This window comes from Moschus berezovskii, chromosome X (assembly GCF_049115385.1).
Source record: "Moschus berezovskii isolate FMDL1 chromosome X, NW_MosBer_1.0, whole genome shotgun sequence".
Classification (NCBI taxonomy): domain Eukaryota; kingdom Metazoa; phylum Chordata; class Mammalia; order Artiodactyla; family Moschidae; genus Moschus; species Moschus berezovskii.
In genome coordinates, this window is record NC_142488.1 from 132,229,808 (window position 1) to 132,251,487 (window position 21,680).

General features: G+C 38.6%; 1 protein-coding gene across 1 annotated transcript; it reads left to right on the plus strand.

Moving 5' to 3' along the window:
- The first annotated feature begins 1,216 nt into the window (after positions 1-1,216).
- On the plus strand, positions 1,217-4,107 carry LOC129535009 (uncharacterized protein CXorf66 homolog). The gene is made up of 3 exons (XM_055393566.2): positions 1,217-1,304; positions 1,990-2,146; positions 3,267-4,107. The coding sequence occupies exons 1-3, from the start codon at positions 1,217-1,219 to the stop codon at positions 4,105-4,107; spliced, it is 1,086 nt and encodes a 361-aa protein (XP_055249541.2).
- The last annotated feature ends 17,573 nt before the right edge of the window (positions 4,108-21,680 follow it).

Sequence of the window (21,680 nt, forward strand, 5' to 3'; positions counted from 1 at the left end):
TTTTCCAGACAGGACTACTTGGGTTAGTTGCCATGCCCTTCCCTCCAGGGGAACTTCCCGACCTAGGCATTGAACACATGTCTCTTGCATTGGCAGGTGAGTTCTTTATCACTAGCGCCACCTGGGAAGCCCATTATATATCCCGTGCTGTGCTGTGCTGCTGCTTAGTTGCTCAGTCCAACTCTTTGTGTCCTATGGATTGCAGCCTGCCAGGCTCCTCTGTCCAGGGGGATTCTCCAGGCAAGAATACTAGAGTGGGTTGCCATACCCTCCTCCAAGTGATCTTCCCAACCCAGGGATCGAACCCAGGTCTCCTGCATTACAGGCAGATTCTTTACCAGCTGAGCTACCAGGGAAGCCCCATTACATAACCTAGTGATTGGTTATTTATGTGTCTGTCTTTCATATTATTTTCCAGTTATTGAAGGCAGGGACTCTGCTTGTTTGAATGCTCATGCTTAACAGAAATCTTCCTGTCCCATAGAAATCCAACACGCTTTTGTTGAAGCAATGAATCATCCTTGCTACCTCTCTCTCTTTCATGCTTCACGGCCTACCCTCCCTCAAGTCCTATCCACATCAAAATACTCCTTGAATGCACTGATTTCTCTCCATCTTTACCACTCTGCTTCAAGCCATCATCTTCTATCAGCTGGACCTATGTAACAGCCTTCCAATTGACTAAATTACTTTAATCCCAGCAATATAGTTCCCATACAATAGCTAGAGGGGTTTTTCTAAAACGGAGATCTCATCATGTCACTCTCTAGCCAGAAAGGCTTTAATGGTACCCATTAACAGCACCTCATTAGAAAGCTTGAGGGCTATTGAAAATCGTAATTTTAGTAATAAAAATTTCTACAATCATTCCCCAGGATGATTTAACCTCTATAACACAAGAACTACTATAGGGTTGTAAGGTGCCTCCTTAACATTTAATAAAGTATCTAGACCTAACCCATTTTCTCTGCTTTCTGTGCTTAATAATGTCTCAAAATTTTTTATTCAGATTTGATAGAATATTTGATGTAATGGAGAAATAAATGATTAAGAGTCTTTTCATAATATTTGTACACAGGAGCTCATGCCTCTCCATGGTGAGATTATACTGTCAGGATATGACATAGAATGATTATGATGTCATAGCCCCCAAAGCAAGTTGAGCCATGTTGAATCTGTTTCCCTGGCAGAGGAAACCTTCAACAAGGTCCTGGACATGAATCTCTTCATTTATGTCCTCCTTTTATCAATTTGGACAAATAGTTGTTTAGATAGACACAAAAGCAATGGATCTGATACTGCAGGTATGTGCCTAACCTTAAATGCTAGAAACTATAATCTGTTAATTTAAATACATTCAAGTACTTAATAAGACAAGCTAGCTGTGTTTAAGAAATCTGCTGTTTCTTCTACCTTACTGTGAGTAGGTCTTCAAGAATTTCTAGGAAATCTGAAAGTTATACTTCCATGTAAAAATTCCAAACAACATAGAAACAAACATGTAGAGTACAGCCATACTGTCCCCTTTCATTCCCCTTCCCCACCCAAGCCACCAACCCCTGCCTCCTCCTCCCGCCAGCCAAACTAGAAAATTCTATGTGAATTAATGAATCTAGTATGGTACCTAACACAAAGTGGATTTCAAGAATGGTTTTTTCTTGCCCCATCCCTTTTCCCACCACACACATTCACACACACACATCAACACTCAAGTACATTCACACACTCAAAAACCTAGGTAATGGGTTGAACAAACCACGATGTGGGGTAGCGTAGGTAATTCTACTGATTAGCCAGAGATAGCTCCCAGACTTGGCCTAGACTGTGGCTGGCTGGGGACATGATAGAGCAAAGAAAATGACAGTGGAACACTTATCACGCTTAAAGAAACAATTGATGATGAGATTTAATGATGAGATTTGCTCCCATCAAAATGGAAGCAGACTTGGTTACCTAGCACATGTTCTGATGACATATTTTCTTTCACAGTAGCTACACGTGTTGAATCCAGGCAGAGAAGAATCGAAGGAGTACAGCAATGGCTACTCATTTTCATGACTGTTATCCTCATCATCGGCTTTATTTTAAGATGTTATTGTTTTATTCACTATAGCTGTATGGGCAAGGAAGCCTATAAAGAAGCAAAGTAAGTCTTACACCTTTGAATTAAAAATAAAAGGGGTGGGGGGTGTGTGTGCGTTCTTCACTGTAACTCTATAACTGTGAGAGCGAGGAAGCCCCCAAAACAGCAACATAAGTCTTACACCTATTAATTAAAAATACAAGGGGCAGAGGGGGGAATGCATGCATGCACACAAACATAGATGGGTTCACTGTTGTTATGGTTACTTAAGGTTAACTTTAGACGTCAAAAGAGCTACCAACATCTTGTGGGTTGGATATGTTCACTTAAATGAAATTCTTAAATGATCAACTTTAGCCAAAACTATCTCCTACTCAGGGTTCAGTTGAACCCCAGGTTGCTAATTTCATTATAAATTGAATCTAGGAAAAGAGGGGATGACCATCTAAATAAGACAGAATCAAAATCTTCTCAGGGGAGAGACAAGGAGTTGGGTCTCTGCATTCCAAAGATAGTAACGCATTTTGTATAATCCACTATGTTAAGATGTAATAACATGAAAAATTATTGTGTTCAGTTATCCCAGTCCCTGCCTTTTATATAGGAGGGTCAAGCTGGCTCTGACATACTGGGTCCCTAAAAATTTCCCAATCCAAGGACTGGTGACTGAAATATATCACTGTTCTATTCCTTTGGTTTTATAGTAATCTTGAGTATAAACATACATGGATACAAAATTTGATGGTGTAAATATGATAGAAAAATAATGAATCTGATCTAAAGACTTTTATGTGACAAGTTGTGACATTTGTGCCTCATTTGCATATCAACTTGTGACTTTTTTAATACAAATCTCAATTTCTGGAATAGATAAAATTCTCTCTCTCCCTCTCAATGGTAGATTTTAAACAAATTTGTGTCATTCCGTACATGACTATAGGGTTATCTATTGTGGTTGAAATAGTAAAGCTAAGAAAAAGAAAAAAAACATTCAACACGAGTTCAAATCTGTAACCTGAGTCATGGTTTCCACCACTCTCCAGTTCTTACTGTGTTCAATTTTCCTGCTAGAGACCAAAAAAGACCAGAAGTCGAAACTGACACAATAGCCCATGTTTTCCAGTGATAGCAAGAGTACTCTTCTGATTTAAATTGTCATACTCCAGATCTTTTGTATTTTCAGGTTCAAGAAAGAAGACACCACCAAAGCATCCACATCATCTAAAATATTCACTGAATCCAAGTCACCGACTGCTGGCCCAGGCAATCCAGAAAAACAATCAGTGCTATCCAGTATAGATAAGTCATCTAGGCCATCAAGCCGACAAAATATCTCTGTACCTTCAAGTGCAGAAAAGTTAGTCAGGCCCTCGAGTCAACAAAACCCATCCAAGCCATCAGCTCCCAAAAATGTGTTAGGATCACTTCCCCAGGAAAAGTTGCATAGAACACACAGTCCAAAAAAGGCACATAGGAGGGCTCATGCCCATAAGCTAGTCGGTCAGGTCAGTCCATCCTATCCAAAGAAAAGCATCAAGCCTACTTGGCTATCAAGTCTACAATGTCCGATCAAGCCAACCAAAATGTCTCCACCCTATCTAAAGAGTCAAAGTGTCCCTGAGCAATCAAGTATAGTGAAACTGAACAAACTCTGGAGACATTTTAAACTAAAAAGACTGACTAGTGAAGGTAGGGCAGAAATATTATCTAAGCCTCAACCAGTTAAGTTTTGTCAGTGCTATAAGGAAAATTGCCTTGTTTGCAGTGCTGTTACTGAGCCATTCATCACTCATATTTCAGAAGAGAATATGAAGCATGTTACAGTTCCACTTTCTTCATGCAAACTGAAGTGCTTTTACAGGTCATCTTACAAGACAGAGCCAAAAGACAACGCACTGTATGGCAACATGAATGATAGCCATTTGTCAACATATAACAGTGATAGTGAGAGTGATGGGGAGATGAGCATTATGTGTAATATTAAATGCAAGGAAGCCACCTATAAAACCTCCCAAAATAATTAAGGGCTCAAAAAAAAAAAGGACTACCCATGCAGAAGAACCAAACTTCTACCAATTATTATATTCTCAACATATTTAAGAACCTGGTAGAGGAACAATCCACTTGGGATCACTATTGAGATTAGACCTATCTATCTCGAGGCAATTTACTTGAAAAATAGTAAATAAATGTGTGACACAACAACTGATTTTATTGTAACTAGTGTTTCATTTTAGAGGTATAAATCTCTTTTGTAGGTATGTTAGATCTGCTTGGAAAAGTCCAGGAGGTGGTGAGGGACAAGGAAGCCTGCTGTGCTGCAGTCCATGGGGTCGCAAAGAGTCAGACAAGACTTGGTGACTGGACAACAACAACTTCAACTTACATCTGGTCACTTGGATGGGCTTCCCAGGTGGCACAGTAGTAAAGAATCCTTTTACCAATGCAGGAGACGTGGGTTCGATCCCTGGGTCAGGACAATCCTTTGGAGGAGGAAATAGCAACCCACTCCAGTATTCTTGCCTGGGAAATCCCATGGACAGAGGAGCCTGAAGGGCTACAGTCCATGGGGTCGAAAAGAGTTGGACACAGGCAACCACCTGGACGGGAACCATAATCACACACACACCGATATAGAAAGGTATTGCAAGATGGGTACCCTGGGCTCCTCTTTTCCTTGGATTAGCCCTCACTTGAAGTCTCAACCCAATTAGCTTTTTTTTTTTTTTAATGTTGACATACAGTTCTCACAGTTTAAGACTGTCTTTCTGTGGTGCCCAGTGAGTGGCAGAAATGGCTCTGTGTGCTTCGTTCTGGTGCATTGTGGAAATCCCTGATGGTCATTTCCTTTTTTAAAAAATATTTATTTGACCATACCAGTTCTTATTTGTGGCATGCAAACTCTTTAGTTGTGGTATGTGAGATCTAGTTCCCTGACCGATCTAGTTCCCTGACCAGGGCTAGAACCTAGGCCCCCTGCTTTGGGAGTGTGGAGTTTTAGCCCCTGGACCACTAGGGAAGTCCCAATAGTCATTCATAATACCACTGTCTCTGGTGACTGCTACCAAAATAAGGATGCAGGCTCCAGCACTGATGCTAAAGGTTTTGATTCTTTCTGTTATCTTTCAAAATGATAAAAAGAATTTGCATTTGGATATCTACCCATTATCTTCACATGGTACCTTCCCACTTGGAATCAGCAGGGCTGGGAGGCCAGGGGAAAACCTTGTAGTTACATTTTCCAATTTCCCCACTGATGAGAGGTTATCCTTCCCGCTTCCAAGAGCATGGTTCAAAAAAGCAGACAAGATCCTGGAGTCCCAGCTTATACTATAGTACAGTGAGGTCAATCCCCTGTCACATTCAGCAGGATCAGTTAAATTCCATAGCTAGCATATATTGGATGTGTACTACTTGCCTTACATTGTACTAGTCCCTTTATGTTCGGGATATCTGAGGGCCACCTTCCCCTCAATTTTGCTGATTTAGCAAAAAGATTCACAAGACTCAAAAGCAGATTATACTCATGGCTGAGGTTTATCAGAGCAAAAAAATAGAAACCAAGACCAACAGGAAAAAGATGTCTATTCAGAGGAAACAGAGAGGTTGGACACATGCTTTTGAGTACTTGCCCCTCTGGGGCCATCTAGGACATGCTCTCTTCTCTAGCAACAAACTAGAGATTGCATTAGTGTGCAACATGTCTCTGCCCAGGGAAGTCTCAGCATCTGAGGATTTTATTGAGAATGGGTAGCATAGGTACATCATGTTTTATGACCAGACATGGCAAGTGAAACTCAGGATCCCAACAATGACAAAAGATGCACATTATCGATGTTGATGTTTGTGCAAAACAATCAAGTGAACAAAACATGATCATCAACCAATTAACATTAGAACATTACTCCAGGGTTGTCCAATAGTCAAACTACAATTTCCAGTTCCCTTGACATACAAAGACCAAACAAACAGACCTGCTGTCTTAACACTTTCCTCACATTTTACATGTTTTATTTAATCTCCAACAGTCCCCTATTATATGAAGTATTATATGAGTTAACTGATGCTCTGAAAAATACTGTAATATCACATCTAGCAATTGAATGAATCAAGATATGAATCCATGATTGGCTTAGGTTCAAATTTTCATTATGCTGTACTGCCTTCTCACTCCGGAGAAGGCAATGGCAAGCCACTCCAGTACTCTTGCCTAGAAAATCCCATGGACGGAGGAGCCTGGTAGGCTGCAGTCCATGGGGTCACTAGGAGTCAGACATGACTGAGCGACTTCACTTTCCCTTTTCACTTTCACACACTGGAGAAGGAAATGGCAACCCACTCCAGTGTTCTTGCCTGGAGAATCCCAGGGGTGGGGGAGCCTGATGGGCTGCCGTAATGGGGTCACACAGAGTCGGACACTACTGAAGTGACTTAGCAGCAGCAGCAGTAGCAGCCTTCTCACTACCAGTTTCTAAGGTATCTGTTTATTCACAGATCATCCAGTCCACTGCTGTCAACAAAATCCCTAATTGAGTTTTAATCAATCTGGACCATCCTCCAAACCTACCAGAAGCATATAAAGATATCTTGTGTTCATTCATATCTGACTTCCGCACAGCCTCTGCCTCTCCAGGTAGTATCTTGGCGGGCTCAGTAAGGTCATCATGAAATTCACAGATGGTACGAGTAGGTGCTGATGCATAAAAGTTTTAAGAGCTGGAAGATACATATATAAAGTATTGTGGGAGCTACAGAAGACTTCCGAATGGTATTACCCTTTTTGAAAAGATAAACTGCAAAGGTTTAGAACTGTACTGGGCTAGCCTGGTCTTTTTAAAATTCACAAATAGAAGCAAAAATTCTGAACAAATTTTTATGGTTTAGTATGAAAAACAATTCAAACAGAAAAGTAGAACAAGAAGTATGAATGAATGCCCATAAAAACATTGCTGAGATTCAACAATTATCTCTATATGGTCAACTTTGTTTCATTTAAAATTCTATCCATTGCACTACCATTTGTATCTCTGAAAGATACAAATCTGGGTATAGCCCAGATTACTGTATCCAGCATGGATCTCATTCAAATATGAAGGAGAAATCAAAAGCTTTACAGACAAGCAAAAGTTGAGAGAATTCAACATCACCAAACCATATCTCCAACAAATGCAAAAGGATATTCTCTACACAGGAAACACAGAAAGAGTGTATAAATCCGAACCCAAAACAATAAAGTAAATGGCAATGGGATCATACTTTTCAATAATTACCTTAAATGCAAATGGGTTGAATGCCCCAACCAAAAGACAAATACTGGCTGAATGGATACAAAAACAAGGCCACTACATATCCTATCTACAAGAGACCCACCTCAAAACAAGGGACACACACACACTGAAAGTGAAGGGATGGCAAAAGATATTCCATGCAAACAGAGACCAAAAGGAAGTAGGAATAGTAATACTCATATCAGATAAAATAGACTTTAAAACAAAGGCTGTGAAAAGAGACTAAGATTGATAATACATAATGATCAAGACTCAATCCAAGAAGAAGATATAACAATTATAAATATATATGCACCCAACATAGGAGCATCGCAATATGTAAGGCAAATGCTAACAAGTATTCAAGGGGAAATTAACAATAACACAATAATGGTGTGAAACTTTAATACCCCACTCACACCTATGGATAGATCAACTAAACAAAAAATTAACAAGGAAACACAAACTTTAAATGATACAATAGACCAATTAGACTGAATTGATATCTATAGGAGATTTCACCCCAAAACAATGAATTTCACCTTCTTCTCAAGTGCACGCGGAACCTTCTCCAGGATAGGTCACATCCAGGGCCATAAATTTAGCCTAGGTAAATTCAAAAAAATTGAAATCATTCCAAGCATCTTTCCTGACCACAATGCAGTAAGATTAGATCTCAAATACAGGAGAAAAACATTAAAGATTCCATCATATGAAGGCTGAACAACACGCTGCTGAATAATGAACAAATCATTGAAGAAATCAAAAAAGAAATCAAAATATGCATTGAAATGAATGAAAATGAAAACACAACAACCCAAAACCTGTGGGAAACTGTAAAAGCAGTGCTAAGGGGAAGGTTCATAGCAATACAGGCATACCTCAAGAAACAAGAAAAAAGCCAACTAAATAGCCTAAATCTACACCTAAAGCAACTAGAAAAGGAATAAATGAAGAACCTTAGGGTCAGCAGAAGGAAAGAGATCTTAAAAATTAGGGCAGAAATAAATACAAAAGAAACAAAAGAGACCATAGCAAAAATCAACAAAGCCAAAACCTGGTTCTTTGAGAGGGTAAACAAAATTGACAAACCATAAGCCAGACTCATCAAGAAACAAAGGGAGAAAAACCAAATCAATAAAATTAGAAATGAAAACGGAGAGATCACAACAGACAACACAGAAATACAAAGGATCATAAGAGACTATTATCAGCAATTATATGCCAATAAAATGGACAACTTGGAAGAAATGGAAAAATTCTTAGAAAAGTATAACTTTCCAAAACTGAACCAGGAAGATATAGAAAATCTTAACAGATCCATCACAAGCATGGAAATTGAAACTGTAATGAGAAATCTTCCAGCAAAAAAAAGCCCAGGTCCAGATGGCCTCACAGCTGAATTCTACCAAAAATTTAGAGAAGAGCTAACACCTATTCTACTCAAACTCATCCAGAAATTTGCACAGGAAGGTAAACTTCCTAACTCATTCTATGAGGCCACCATCACCATAATACAAAAACCTGACAAAGAAGCCACAGAAAAAGAAAACTTCAGGCCACTGACGAACATAGATTAAAAAATCCTTAACAAAATTCTAGCTATCAGAATCCAACAACACATTAAAAAGATCATTCATCATGACCAAGTGGGCTTTATCCCAGGGATGCAAGGATTATTCAATATCCGCAAATCAATCAACGTAATACACCACATTAACATACTGAAAAATAAGAACTATATGATTATCTCAATAGATGCAGAGAAAGCCTTTCACAAAATTCAACATTCATTTATGATCAAAACCCTCCAGAAAGCGGGAATAGAAGGAACATTCCACAACGTAATAAAAGCTATATATGACAAACCCACAGCAAACATTATCCTCAATGGTGAAAAATTGAAAGCGTTTTCCCTAAAGTGAGGAACAGGACAAGGGTGCCCACTCGCACCACCACTATTCAACATAGTTTTGGAAGTTTTGGTAACAGCAATCAGAGCAGAAAAAGATATAAAAGGAATCCAGATTGGAAAAGAAGAAGTAAAACTCTCACTGCTTGCAGATGACATGATCTTCTACACAACAAACTCTAAAGACTCTACCAGAAAATTACTAGAGCTAATCAATGAATATGGTAAAGTTGCAGGATATAAAATCAATACACAGAAATCCCTTGCATTCCTATACACTAATAATGAGAAAATAGATAAATTAAGGAAACAATTCCATTCACCGTTACAACAAAAAGAATAAAATACTTAGGAATATATCTACCTAAAGAAACAAAATACCTATATATAGAAAACTATAAAACATCGACGAAAGAAATCAGAGAGGACACTAATAGATAGAGAAATATAGCATGTTCATGGATTGGAAGAATAAATATTGTGAAAATGAATATATTACCCAAAGTAATTTATAAGTTCAATGCAATCCCTATCAAGCTACCAACGGTGTTTTTCACAGAGCTAGAACAAATAATTTCACAATTTGTATGGAAATACAATAAAACCTCACATAGCCAAAGCAATCTTGAGAAAGAAGAATGGAACTGGGGGAATCAACCTGCCGGACTTCAGGCTCTACTACAAAGCTACAGTCATCAAGACAGTATGGTACTGGCATAAATACAGAAATATAGATCAATGGAACAAAATAGAAAGCCCAGAGATAAATCCATGCACCTATGGACAACTTATCTTTGACAAGGGAGGCAAGAATATTCAAAGGAGAATAGACAATCTCTTTAACAAATGGTGCTGGGAAAACTGGTCAACCACTTGTAAAAGAATGAAACTGGAACACTCCCTAACACCATACACAGAAATAAACTCAAAATGGATTAAAGGTCTATATGTAAGACCAGAAACTATAAAACTCCTAGAGGAGAACATAGGCAAAACACTCTCCGACATAAATCATAGCAGGATCCTCCATGACCCACCTCCCAGAATATTGGAAATAAAAGCAAAAATAAACAAATGGGACCTAATTAAAATTAAAAGCTTCTGCATAGCAAAGGAAACTATAAGCATGGTGAAAATACAGCCTTCAGAACGGGAGAAAATAATATCAAATGAAGCAACTGATAAAGGATTAATCTCAAAAATATACAAGCAACTCCTGCAGCTCAATTCCAGAAAAATAAACGACCAAATCAAAAATTTGGCCAAAGAACTAAACAGATATTTCTACAGAGAAAACATACATATGGCTAACAAACACATGAAAAGATGCTCAACATCACTCATAATCAGAGAAATGCAAATCAAAACTATAATGAGGTACCATTTCGCACCAGCCAAAATGGCTGCTATCCAAAAGTCTACAAGCAATAAATGTTGGAGAGGGTGTGGAGAAAAGGGAACCCTCTTACACTGTTGGTGGGAATGCAAACTAGTACAACCACTATGGAGAACAGTGTGGAGATTCCTTAAAAAACTGGAAATAGAACTGCCATACGACCCAGCAATCCCACTCCTGGGCATACACACCGAGGAAACCAGAATTGAAAGACATATGTAATCCAATGTTCATTGCAGCACTGTTTATTATAGCGAGGACATGGAAGCAACATAGATGTCCATCTTCAGACGAATGGATAAGAAAGCTGTGGTACATTTACACAATGGAGTTCTACTCATTAATTAAAAATAACGCATTTTAATTAGTTCTAATGAGGTGGATGAAACTGGAGCCTATTATACAGAGTGAAGTCAGCCAGAAAGAAACCTCCAATACAGTTTATTAACACATATATATGGAATATAGCAAGAGGATAACGATCACCTTGTATACGAGGCAGCAGGAGAGACACGGATGTGTGGAGCAGTTTTTTGGACTCTGTGGGAGAGGGCGATGGTGGGATAATTTGGGAGAATGGATTGAATCATGTATATTATCATATGTGAAACGAATCTGACGTGGTTAGGGGCTCCCCACCTCAACACTCTGTGAATTTAAGTGGCCGTTCCTTCTGGAAGTGTATAAATTAGCCTGGGATAGAAACTGCACGCTGAATTTACTAATTAAGAAATGAGAAACCAGAACTATAAAGATGGCATAGAAATACAAGAAACTATTCTTAAGTAATCCTTTAAAACTTTAAACAGAGTTTACCATTTGTGATAAACTGGTATATATAATTTAACCAGAACCAAAAGAAAATTAGTATTGTGTGAATTCTGAAGCACTTTCAACTTGTAGGAATAATGTGGACCTTCTTAAGTTTTACACATTCATAAGTAAATCGTCTGTATCTTGTGCCTTTGTTGGTTTTCTGTGAGCTGTAGTTTCTGGGAAGTGAGCAGTTCTCATTCCTGTAACTCTTGTAATCCAGTCATTCGTGTGCCTCCTTCATGAGGATTCAGTATGGCTGTAGTGCTGTTACCCCTCTGATAGGAACTCTAACTCGGTGTCAAGCCCCAAGGGTCTGTTATTATTTTTATTTTATATTGTACTATATTTTATTTACAGTGTTGTGTTTCAGGTGTATACAATCATATATATATACATATATATATATATGTATGTATATATATATGAATTAACAAAAGCAGTTCCCTTCTTTTGATGGGGTGCTCATGGTTTATAACATAAATGCCATTATTTTGAGAGAGGGATAACTTAGGTATGGCATTGGGTTTTTTTTTTTGCAGCTTGAGGCAGTTGTAAAATTACTTAATGTAGCTTTTTACAACTGTGTATTCTATAGTATTTTTTCATTTGGTGAAATTTTAGCTGTTAATGTTTTAGGCATTGTGCTTTGTACTGTTTATTAAATAAAAAAACAAAACAAAACACAATGAGGTACCATTTCACACCAGACAGAATGGCTACTATCCAAAAGTCTACTAGGAATAAATACTGGAGAGGGTGTGGAGAAAAGGGAACCCTCTTACACTGTTGGTGGGAATGCAAACTAGTACAGCCACTATGGAGAACAGTGTGGAAAGTCCATAAAACCTGGAAATATAACTGCCATATAACCAAGAAATCCCCCTGCTGGGCATACACACTGAGGAAACTAGAACTGAAAAAGACACGTGTACTCCAATGTTCACCACAACACTGTTCATAATAGCCAGGACATGGAAGCAACCTAGATGTCAATCAGCAGACGAATGGATAAGAAAGCAGTGGTATATATACACAATGGAATATTACTCAGCCATTAAAAAAATGCATTTGAATCAATTCTAATGAGGTGGATGAAACTGGAGCCTATTATACAGAGTGAAGCAAGCCAGAAAGAAAAACACCAATACAGTATACTAACCCATATATATGGAATTTAGAAAGATGGTAACGATAACCCTGTATACGAGACAGCAAAATAGACCCAGATGTATAGAACAGCCTTTTGGAGTCTGTGGGAAAGGCTGAGAGTGGGAAGCTATGGGAGAATGGCATTGAAACATGTAAATTACCACATGTGAAACAAATCGCCAGTCCAGGTTTGATGCATGATACAGGGTGCTCAGGGCTGGTTCACCGGGATGACCCAGAGGGATGGGATGGAGACGGAGGTGGGAGGGGGGTTCAGGATGGAAAACACATGTACAACCGTGGCAGAATCATGTCAATGTATGGCCAAACCAATACAATATTGTAAAGTAAAATAAATAAAGAAAGAAAGAAACAAAACTGAAAAAAAAATCACAGATTTTAAAAATACATAAACACAATATTATCATCTCATATAAAAATTAATAATAACTCCTTAATATAAATTATTACCTTACTAGCATGTGAGATGAGGGCAATAGTGTGGTAGCTTGAGCATTGTTTGGCATTACCTTTCTTTGGGATTGGAATGAAAACTGACCTTTTCCAGTCCTGTGGCCATGGGTGAGTTTTCCAAATTTGCTGGCATATTGAGTGCAACACTTTCACAGCATCGTCTTTTAGAATTTGAAAGAGCTCAACTGGAATTCCATCACTCCCACTAGCTTTGTCTGTAGTGATGCTTCCTAAGGCCCACGTGACTTTGCATTCCAAGATGTCTGGCTCTAGGTGAGTGATCACACCATCATGGTTATTTGGGTCATGAAGATCTTTTTTGTATAGCTCTTCTGTGTATTCTTCCCACCTCTTCTTAACATCTTCTGCTTCTGTTAGGTCCATAGTATTTCTGTACTTTATTGGGCACATCTTTGCATGAAATGTTTCCTTGGTATCTCTCATTTCCTTGAAGTGATCTCTAGTCTTTCCCATTCTACTGTTTTCCTCTATTTCTTTGCATTGATCACTGAGGAAGGTTTTCTTCTCTCTCCTTGCTATTCTTTGGAACTCTGCATTCAAATGGGTATAACTTTCCTTTTTTCCTTGCATTTCCCTTCTCTTCTTTTCACAACTATTTGTAAGGCCTCCTCAGATAGTCATCTTGCTTTTTTGTATTTTTTTTAATTGGGAATGGTGTTGCTCCCTGTCTCCTGTACAATGTCATGAACCTCTGTCCATAGTTATTCTGGCACTCTGTCTATCAGGTCAAGTCCCTTAAATCTATTTCTCACTTCCACTGTATAATCCTAAGGGATTTGAGTTAGGTCATACCTGAATAGCCTAGTGATTTTCACTACTTTCTTCAATTTAAGTCTGAATTTGGCAATAAGGAGTTCTTTATCTGAGCTACAATCTGTTCATTGTCCAGTTTTTGCTAAGATACACACCTTCTCCATGTTTGGCTGCAAAGAATATAATCAATCTGATCTTGGCATTGACCATCTCGTGATGTCCATGTTTAGAGTCTTCTCTTGTGTTGTTAGAAGAGGGTGTTTGCTATGGCCAGTGCATTCTCTTGGCAAAACTCTATTACCCTGCTTCATTTTGTACTCCATGGTCATATTTGCCTGTTACTCCAAGTGTTTCCTGGCTTCCAACTTGTAATGCTCAAAATTCTCCAAGCTAGGCATTAACAATACGTGAACCATGAACTTCCAGAGGTTCAAGCTTGTTTTATCAAAGGCAGAGGAACCAGAAATCAAATTGCCATCATCCGTTGGATCATTGAAAAAGAAGGTTCCATAAATACATCTATTTCTGCTTTATTTTCTATGCCAAAGCCTTTGACTGTTTGGATCACCACAAACTGTGGAAAATTCTGAAACAGATTGGAATACCAGACCACCCGACCTACCTCTTGAGAAATCTGTATGCAGGTCAGGAAGCAACAGTAGAACGGGACGTGAAACAACAGACTGATTCCAAATAGGGAAAGGAGAACATCAAGGCTGTATATTGTCACCCTGCTTATTTAACTTATGCACAGTACATCATGAGGAACATTGGGCTGGATGAAGCACGAACAGGAATCAAGATTGCCGGGAGAAATATCAATAACCTCAGATGTGCAAATGATACCGACCTTATGGCAGAAAGTGAAGAACTAAGGAGCCTCTTGATGAAAGTGAAGGAGGAGAGTGAAAATGTTGGCTTAAAGCTCAACATTCAGAAAACAAAGATCATTGCATCCGGTCCCATCACTTCATGGGAAATAGATGGAGAAAGAGTGGGAACAGTGGCAGTCTTTACTTTGGGGGGCTCCAAAATAACTGCAGATGGTGATTGCAGTCATGGAATTAGAAGACACTTACTCCTTGGAACAAACGCTATGACCAACCTAGATAGAAAATTAAAAAGCAGAGACATTACTTTGCCAATAAAGGTCCATCTAGTCAAGGCTATGGTTTTTCCAGTGGTCATGTATGGATGTGAGAGTTGGACTAGAAAGAAATTTGAGTGCTGAAGAATTGATGCTTTTGAACTGTGGTGTTGGAGAAGGCTTTTGAGACTCCCTTCGACTGCAAGGAGATCCAACCAGTGCATCCTAAAGGAAATCAGTCCTGAATGTTCATTGGAAGGACTGATGTTGAGGCTGAAGCGCCAATATTTCGGTCACCTGATGTGAAGGGCTGACTCATTGGAAAAGACTCTGATGCTGGGAGGGATTGGGGGCAAGAGGAGAAGGGGACGACAGAGAATGAGATGGCTGGATGGCATCACCGACTCAACAGACATGAGTTTGAGTGAACTCTGGGAGTTGGTGATGGACAGGGAGGACTGGCGGGCTGTGATTCATGGGGTCGCAAAGAGTCAGACACGACTGAGCGACTGAACTGAACTGAATAATGAGCGATGTTGAGCATCTTCTCATTTGTTTGTTGCCCATCTGTATGTCTTCTTTGGAGAAATGTCTGTTTAGGTCTTTTTCCCACTTATTGATTTGGTTGTTTGTTTTTCTGGTATTCTGTCTACAAGAAACCCACTTCAGACCCAAAGACACATATTGACTGAAAGTGAGAGGATGGAAAAACATATTCCATGCAAATGGAAAGCAAAAGAAAGCTGGAATAGCAATCCTCATATCAGACAAAGTAGACTTTATTTATTTTTTGTATCCAGCCTTTTTTATTTTTTTTTTAATTTATTTATTTTAATTGAAGGCTAATTACTCTACATTATTATATTGGTTTGCCACACATTGGTATGAATCTGCCCCGGGTGTACATAAGTTCCCCATCTTGAACCCCCCTCCCACCTCCTTCCCCTTCCCATCCCTCTGATTCATCCCAGTTCACCAGCCCCGAGCATTCTGTATCATACACCGTAATGGGACTGGCGATTCATTTCACATATGAAAATATATATGTTTCAATGCCATTCTCCCAGATCACCCCACCCTCGCCCTCTCCCACAGAGTCCAAAAGACTGTTCTATACATCTGTGTTTCTTTTGCTGTCTCGTATATGGGGTTATCGTTATCATCTTGCTAAATTCCGTATATATGCATTAGTGTACTGTATTGGTGTTTTTCTTTCTGGCATACTTCACTCTGTATAATAGGCTCCAGTTTCATCCACCTCATTAGAGCTGATTCAAATGTGTTCTTCTTAATTGCTGAGTAATACACCATTGTGTAAATATATCCAAGCTTTCTTATCCATTCATCTGCAGATGGACATCTAGGTTGCTTCCATGTCTTCGCTATTATAAACAGTGCTGCGATGAACATTTGAGTACATGTGTCTCTTTCAATTCTGGTTTCCTGGGTGTGTATGCCCAGGAGAGCAATTGCTGGGTCGTATAGCAGTTCTATTTCCAGTTTTTTAAGAAATCTCCACACTGTTCTCCATAGTGGTTGTACTAGTTTGCATTCCCACCAACAGTGTAAGAGGGTTCCCTTTTCTCCACACCCTCTCCAGCATGTATTGCTTGGAGACATTTGGATAGCATCCATTCTGGCTGGCATGAAATGGTACCTCACTGTGGTTTTGATTTGCATTTCTCTGATTATGAGTGATGTTGAGCATCTTTTCATGTGTTTGTTAGCCATATGTATGTCTTCTTTGGAGAAATGCTTGTTTAGTTCTTTGGCCCATTTTTTGATTGGGTCATTTATTTATCTGGAATTGAGCTGCAGGGGTTGCTTGTATATTTTTGAGATTAATCCTTTGTCAGTTGCTTCATTTGCTATTATTTTCTCCCATTCTGAAGGCTGTCTATTCACCTTTCTTATAGTTTCCTTTGCTGTTCAGAAGCTTTTAATTTTAATTAGGTCCCATTTGTTTATTTTTGCTTTTATTTCCAATATTCTGGGAGGTGGGTCATGAAGGATCCTGCTATGATTTATGTCGGAGAGTGTTTTGCCTATGTTCTCCTCTAGGAGTTTTATAGTTTCTGGTCTTACATTTAGACCTTTAATCCATTTTGAGTTTATTTTTGTGTATGATGTTAGGGAGTGTTCTAGCTTCATTCTTTTATAAATTGTTAACCAGTTTTCCCAGCACCATTTGTTAAAGAGATTGTCTTTTCTCCATTGAATATTCCTGCCTCCTTTGTCAAAGACAAGGTGTCCATAGGTGGCTGGATTTATCTCTGGGCTTTCTATTTTGTTCCATTGATCTATATTTCTGTCTTTATGCCAGTACCATACTGTCTTGATGACTGTGGCTTTGTAGTAGAGCCTGAAGTCCGGCAGCTTGATTCCCCCAGTTCCACTCTTCTTTCTCAAGATTGCTTTGGCTATGCAGGGGTTTTATTGTATTTCCATACAAATTGTGAAATTATTTGTTCTAGCTCTGTGAAAAACACCGTTGGTAGCTTGATAGGGATTGCATTGAACTTATAAATTACTTTGGGTAATATATTCATTTTCACAATATTTATTCTTCCAATCCACGGACACGGTATAGTTCTCCATCTATTAGAGTCATCTTTGATTACTTTCACCAGTGTTTTATAGTTTTCTATATATAGGTATTTTGTTTCTTTAGGTTGATATATTCCTAAGTATTGTATTCTTTTTGTTGCAATGGTGAATGGAATTGTTTCCTGATTTTCTCTTTCTATTTTCTCATTATTAGTGTATAGGAATGCAAGGGATTTCTGTGTGTTGATTTTATATCCTGCAACTTTACTGCATTCACTGTTTAGCTCTAGCAATTTTCTGGTAGAGTCTTTAGGGTTTTCTGTGTAGAAGATCATGTCATCTGCAAGCAGTGAGAGTTTTACTTCTTTTCCAATCTGGATTCCTTTTATGTCTTTTTCTGCTCTGATTGCTGTGGCCAAAACTTCCAAAACTATGTTGAATAGTAGTGGTGCGAGTGGTCACCCTTGTCTTGTTCCAGACATTAGGGGAAGCGCTTTCAATTTTCCATCATTGAGGATAATGTTTGCTGCGGGTTTGTCATATATAGCTTTTATTATGTTGAGGAATGTTCCTTCTATTCCTGCCTTCTGGATGGTTTTGATCATAAATGGATGTTCAATTTTGTCAAAAGGTTTCTCTGCATCTATTGAGATAATCATATGGTCTTTATTTTTCAGTTTTTTACTGTGGTGTATTACATTGGTTTATTTGTGGATATTGAAGAATCCTTGCATCCCTGGGATAAGGCCCATTTGGTCATGGTGTATGATATTTTTATTGTGTTGTTGAATTCTGACTGCTAGAATTTTGTTAAGGATTTTTGCATCTATGTTCATCAGTGATATTGGCCTGTAATTCTCTCTCTCTTTTTTTTTTTTTTGTGGCATCTTTGACAGGTTTTCGTATTAGGGTGATGGTGTCCTCATAGAATGAGTTTGGACGTTTCCCTTCCTCAGCAATTTTCTGGAAGTGTTTGAGTAGGATAGGTTTTAGCTCTTCTCTAAATTGTTGGTAGAATTCAGCTGTGAAACCGTCTGGACCTGGGCTGTTGTTTGCTGGAAGATTTCCGATTACAGTTTCAATTTCCATGCTTGTGATGGGTATGTTAAGATTTTCTGTTTCTTCCCGGTTCAGTTTTGGAAAGTTGTACTTTTCTAAGAATTTGTCCATTTCTTCCAAGTTGTCCATTTTATTGGCATATAATTGCTTATAGTAGTCTCTTATGAACCTTTGTATTTCTGTGTTGTCTGTTTTGATCCTTTTCATTTCTAATTTTATGGATTTGGTTTTTCTCCCTTTGTTTCTTGATAAGTCTGACTAGTGGTTTGTCAATTTTATTTACCCTCTCAAAAAACCAGCTTTTGGCTTTGTTGATTTTTGCTATGGTCTCCTTGTTTCTTTTGCATTTATTTCTGCCCTAATTTTTACGATTTCTTTCCTTCTATTCAACCTGGGGTTCTTCATTTCTTCCTTTTCTAGTTGCTTTAGGTGTAGAGTTAGGTTATTTAGTTGTTTTTTTTTCTTGTTCCTTGAGGCATGCCTGTATTGCTATGAACCTTCCCCTTAGCACTGCTTTTACAGTGTCCCACAGGTTTTGGGTTGTTATGTTTTCATTTTCATTTTTTTCTATGCATATTTTTATTTCCTTTTTTATTTCTTCTACGGTTTGTTATTCAGTAGCGTGTTGTTCAACCTCCATATGTTGCAATTTTTAAAAGTTTTTCTCCTGTAATTGAGATCTAGTCTTACTGCATTGTGGTCAGCAAAGATGCCTGGAATGATTTCAATTTTTTTGAATTTACCAAGGCTAATTTATGGCCCAGGATGTGATCTATCCTGGAGAAGTTTCCGTGTGCGCTTGAGAAGAAGGTGAAATTCATTGTTTTGGGGTGAAATGTCCTATAGAGATCTATTAGGTCTAACTGGTCTATTATATCATTTAACGTTTTGTGTTTCCTTGTTAATTTTCTTTTTAGTTGATCTATCCATAACTGTGAGTCGGGTATTAAAATCTCCCATTATTATTGTGTTAATGTTGATTTCCTCTTTCATACTTGTTAGCATTCGTCTTACATATTGTGGTGCTCCTATGTTGGTGCATATATATTTATAATTGTTATATCTTCTTCTTGGATTGATCCTTTGATCATTATGTAGTATCCTTCTTTGTCTCTTGCACATCCTTTGTCTTAAAGTCTATTTTATCTGATATGAGTATTGCTACTCCTGCTTTCTTTTGGTTTCTATTTTTGTGGAATATGTTCTTCCAGCTCTTCACTTTCAATCTGTATGTGCCCCTCGTTCTGAGGTGCATCTGTTGTAGACAACATATATGGGGGTCTTGTTTTTGTATCCATTCAGCCAGCCTTTTTCTTTTGGTTTGGGCATTCAACCCATTTACATTTAAGGAAATTATTGATAAGTATGATCCTGTTGCCATTTTCTTTATTGTTTTGGGTTTGAGTTTATGCACTCATTCTGTGTTTCCTGTCTAGAGAAGGTCCTTTAGCATTTGTTGGAGAGCTGGTTTGTTGATGCTGAATTCTCTTAGCTTTTGCTTGTCTGTAAAGCTTTTGGTTTCTCCTTCATATTTGATTGAGATCCTTACTGGGTACAGTCATCTGGGCTGTAGGTTATTTTCTTTCATCACTTTATGTATGCCCTACCATTCCCTCTTGGCCTGAAGAGTTTCTATCGAAAGATCAGCTGTTATCCTTATTGGGATCCCCTCATGCTTTATTTGTTGCTTTTCCCTTGCTGCTTTTAATATTTGTTCTTTGTGTTTGATCTGTGTTAATTTGATTAGTATGAGTCTTGAAGTATTTCGCCTTGGGTTTATCCTGTTTGGTACTCTCTGGGATTCTTGGACTTGGATGATTATTTCCTTCCCCATTTTAGAGAAATTTTCAACTATTATCTCCTCAAGTATTTTCTCATGGTCTTTCTTTTTGTCTTCTTCTTCTGGGATTCCTATGATTCGTATGTTGGGGCGTTTAAAATTGTCCCAGCGGTCTCTGAGATTGTCCTCATTTCTTTTAATTCGTTTTTCTTTTTTCCTCTCTGCTTCATTTATTTCTACCATTCTATCTTCTAACTCACTTATTCTATCTTCTGCCTCCATTATTCTACTGTTAGTTCCCTCCAGAGTGTTTTTTTAGCTCACCTATTGCATTATTCATTGTATATTGACTCTTTTTATTTCTTCTAGATCCTTGTTAAACCTTTCTTGTATTTTCTCAATCCTCATCTCCAGGCTGTTTATCTGTAACTCCAATTTGTTTTCAAGATTTTGGATCAATTTCGCTATCATTATTCAGAATTCTTTATCAGGTAGATTCCCTATCTCTTCCTCTTTTGTTTGGGTTGGTAGGCATTTATCCTGTTCCTTTATTTGCTGGGTATTTCTCTGCCTCTTCATCTTGCTTATATTGCTGTGTTTGGGGTGGCCTTTCCGTCTTCTGACAATTTGTGGAGTTCTCTTTATTGTGGAGTTTCCTCACTATGGGTGAGGTTGGACGGGTGGCTTGTCAAGGTTCCCTGGTGAGGGAAGCTTGTGTCAGTGTTCTGGTGGGTGGAGCTGGATTTCTTCTCTCTGGAGTGCAATTAAGTGTCCAGTAATGAGTTATGAGATGTCAGTGGATTTGGAGTGACTTTGGGCAACCTGTATTTTGAAGTTCAGGGCTATGTTTCTATGTTGCTGGAGAATTTGTGTGGTATGTCTTGCTCTGGAACTTGTTCACCCTTGGGTGGTACTTGGTTTCAGTGTGGGTATGGAGGCATTTGATGAGCTCCTATCAATTAATGTTCCCTGGAGTAAGGAGTTCTCTGGTATTCTCACGATTCGGACTTAATTCCCGTGCCTCTGCTTTTCAGTCTTATTCTTGAAGTAGCGTCTAGACTTCTCTATCTGTCACTTCCAAGGTGGTTCCCTCTGTTTTAGCTTCTGTTTGCTGGTCTCTTCAGTGTCTGATTTCCGCCCTGACTCTAGGGGGCGGTGGTGGACACTTTTTAAGGCTCACTTGTTCAGTCCTGTTCTGGGAAGGGAGCAACGCTGCAAACAAAAATCTCTGGTGTCTGTGGGGAGTGCTTGCAGTGTCTTGGGCACACTGGGTTTGCCCCCACTCACGGCATGTGTGCTGTCTCAGTCTACACTGCACAGGCTCTAGGTTGCTCTG

Excerpts from the sequence above, each read along its gene's own strand:
- LOC129535009 (XM_055393566.2), top strand. The coding sequence starts at position 1,217 with ATGAATCTCTTCATTTATGTCCTCCTTTTATCAATTTGGACAAATAGT. Across the intron at positions 1,305-1,989 it reads CAATGGATCTGATACTGCAG|TAGCTACACGTGTTGAATCC; the intron begins GTATGTGCCTAA and ends TTTCTTTCACAG. Across the intron at positions 2,147-3,266 it reads GAAGCCTATAAAGAAGCAAA|GTTCAAGAAAGAAGACACCA; the intron begins GTAAGTCTTACA and ends TTGTATTTTCAG.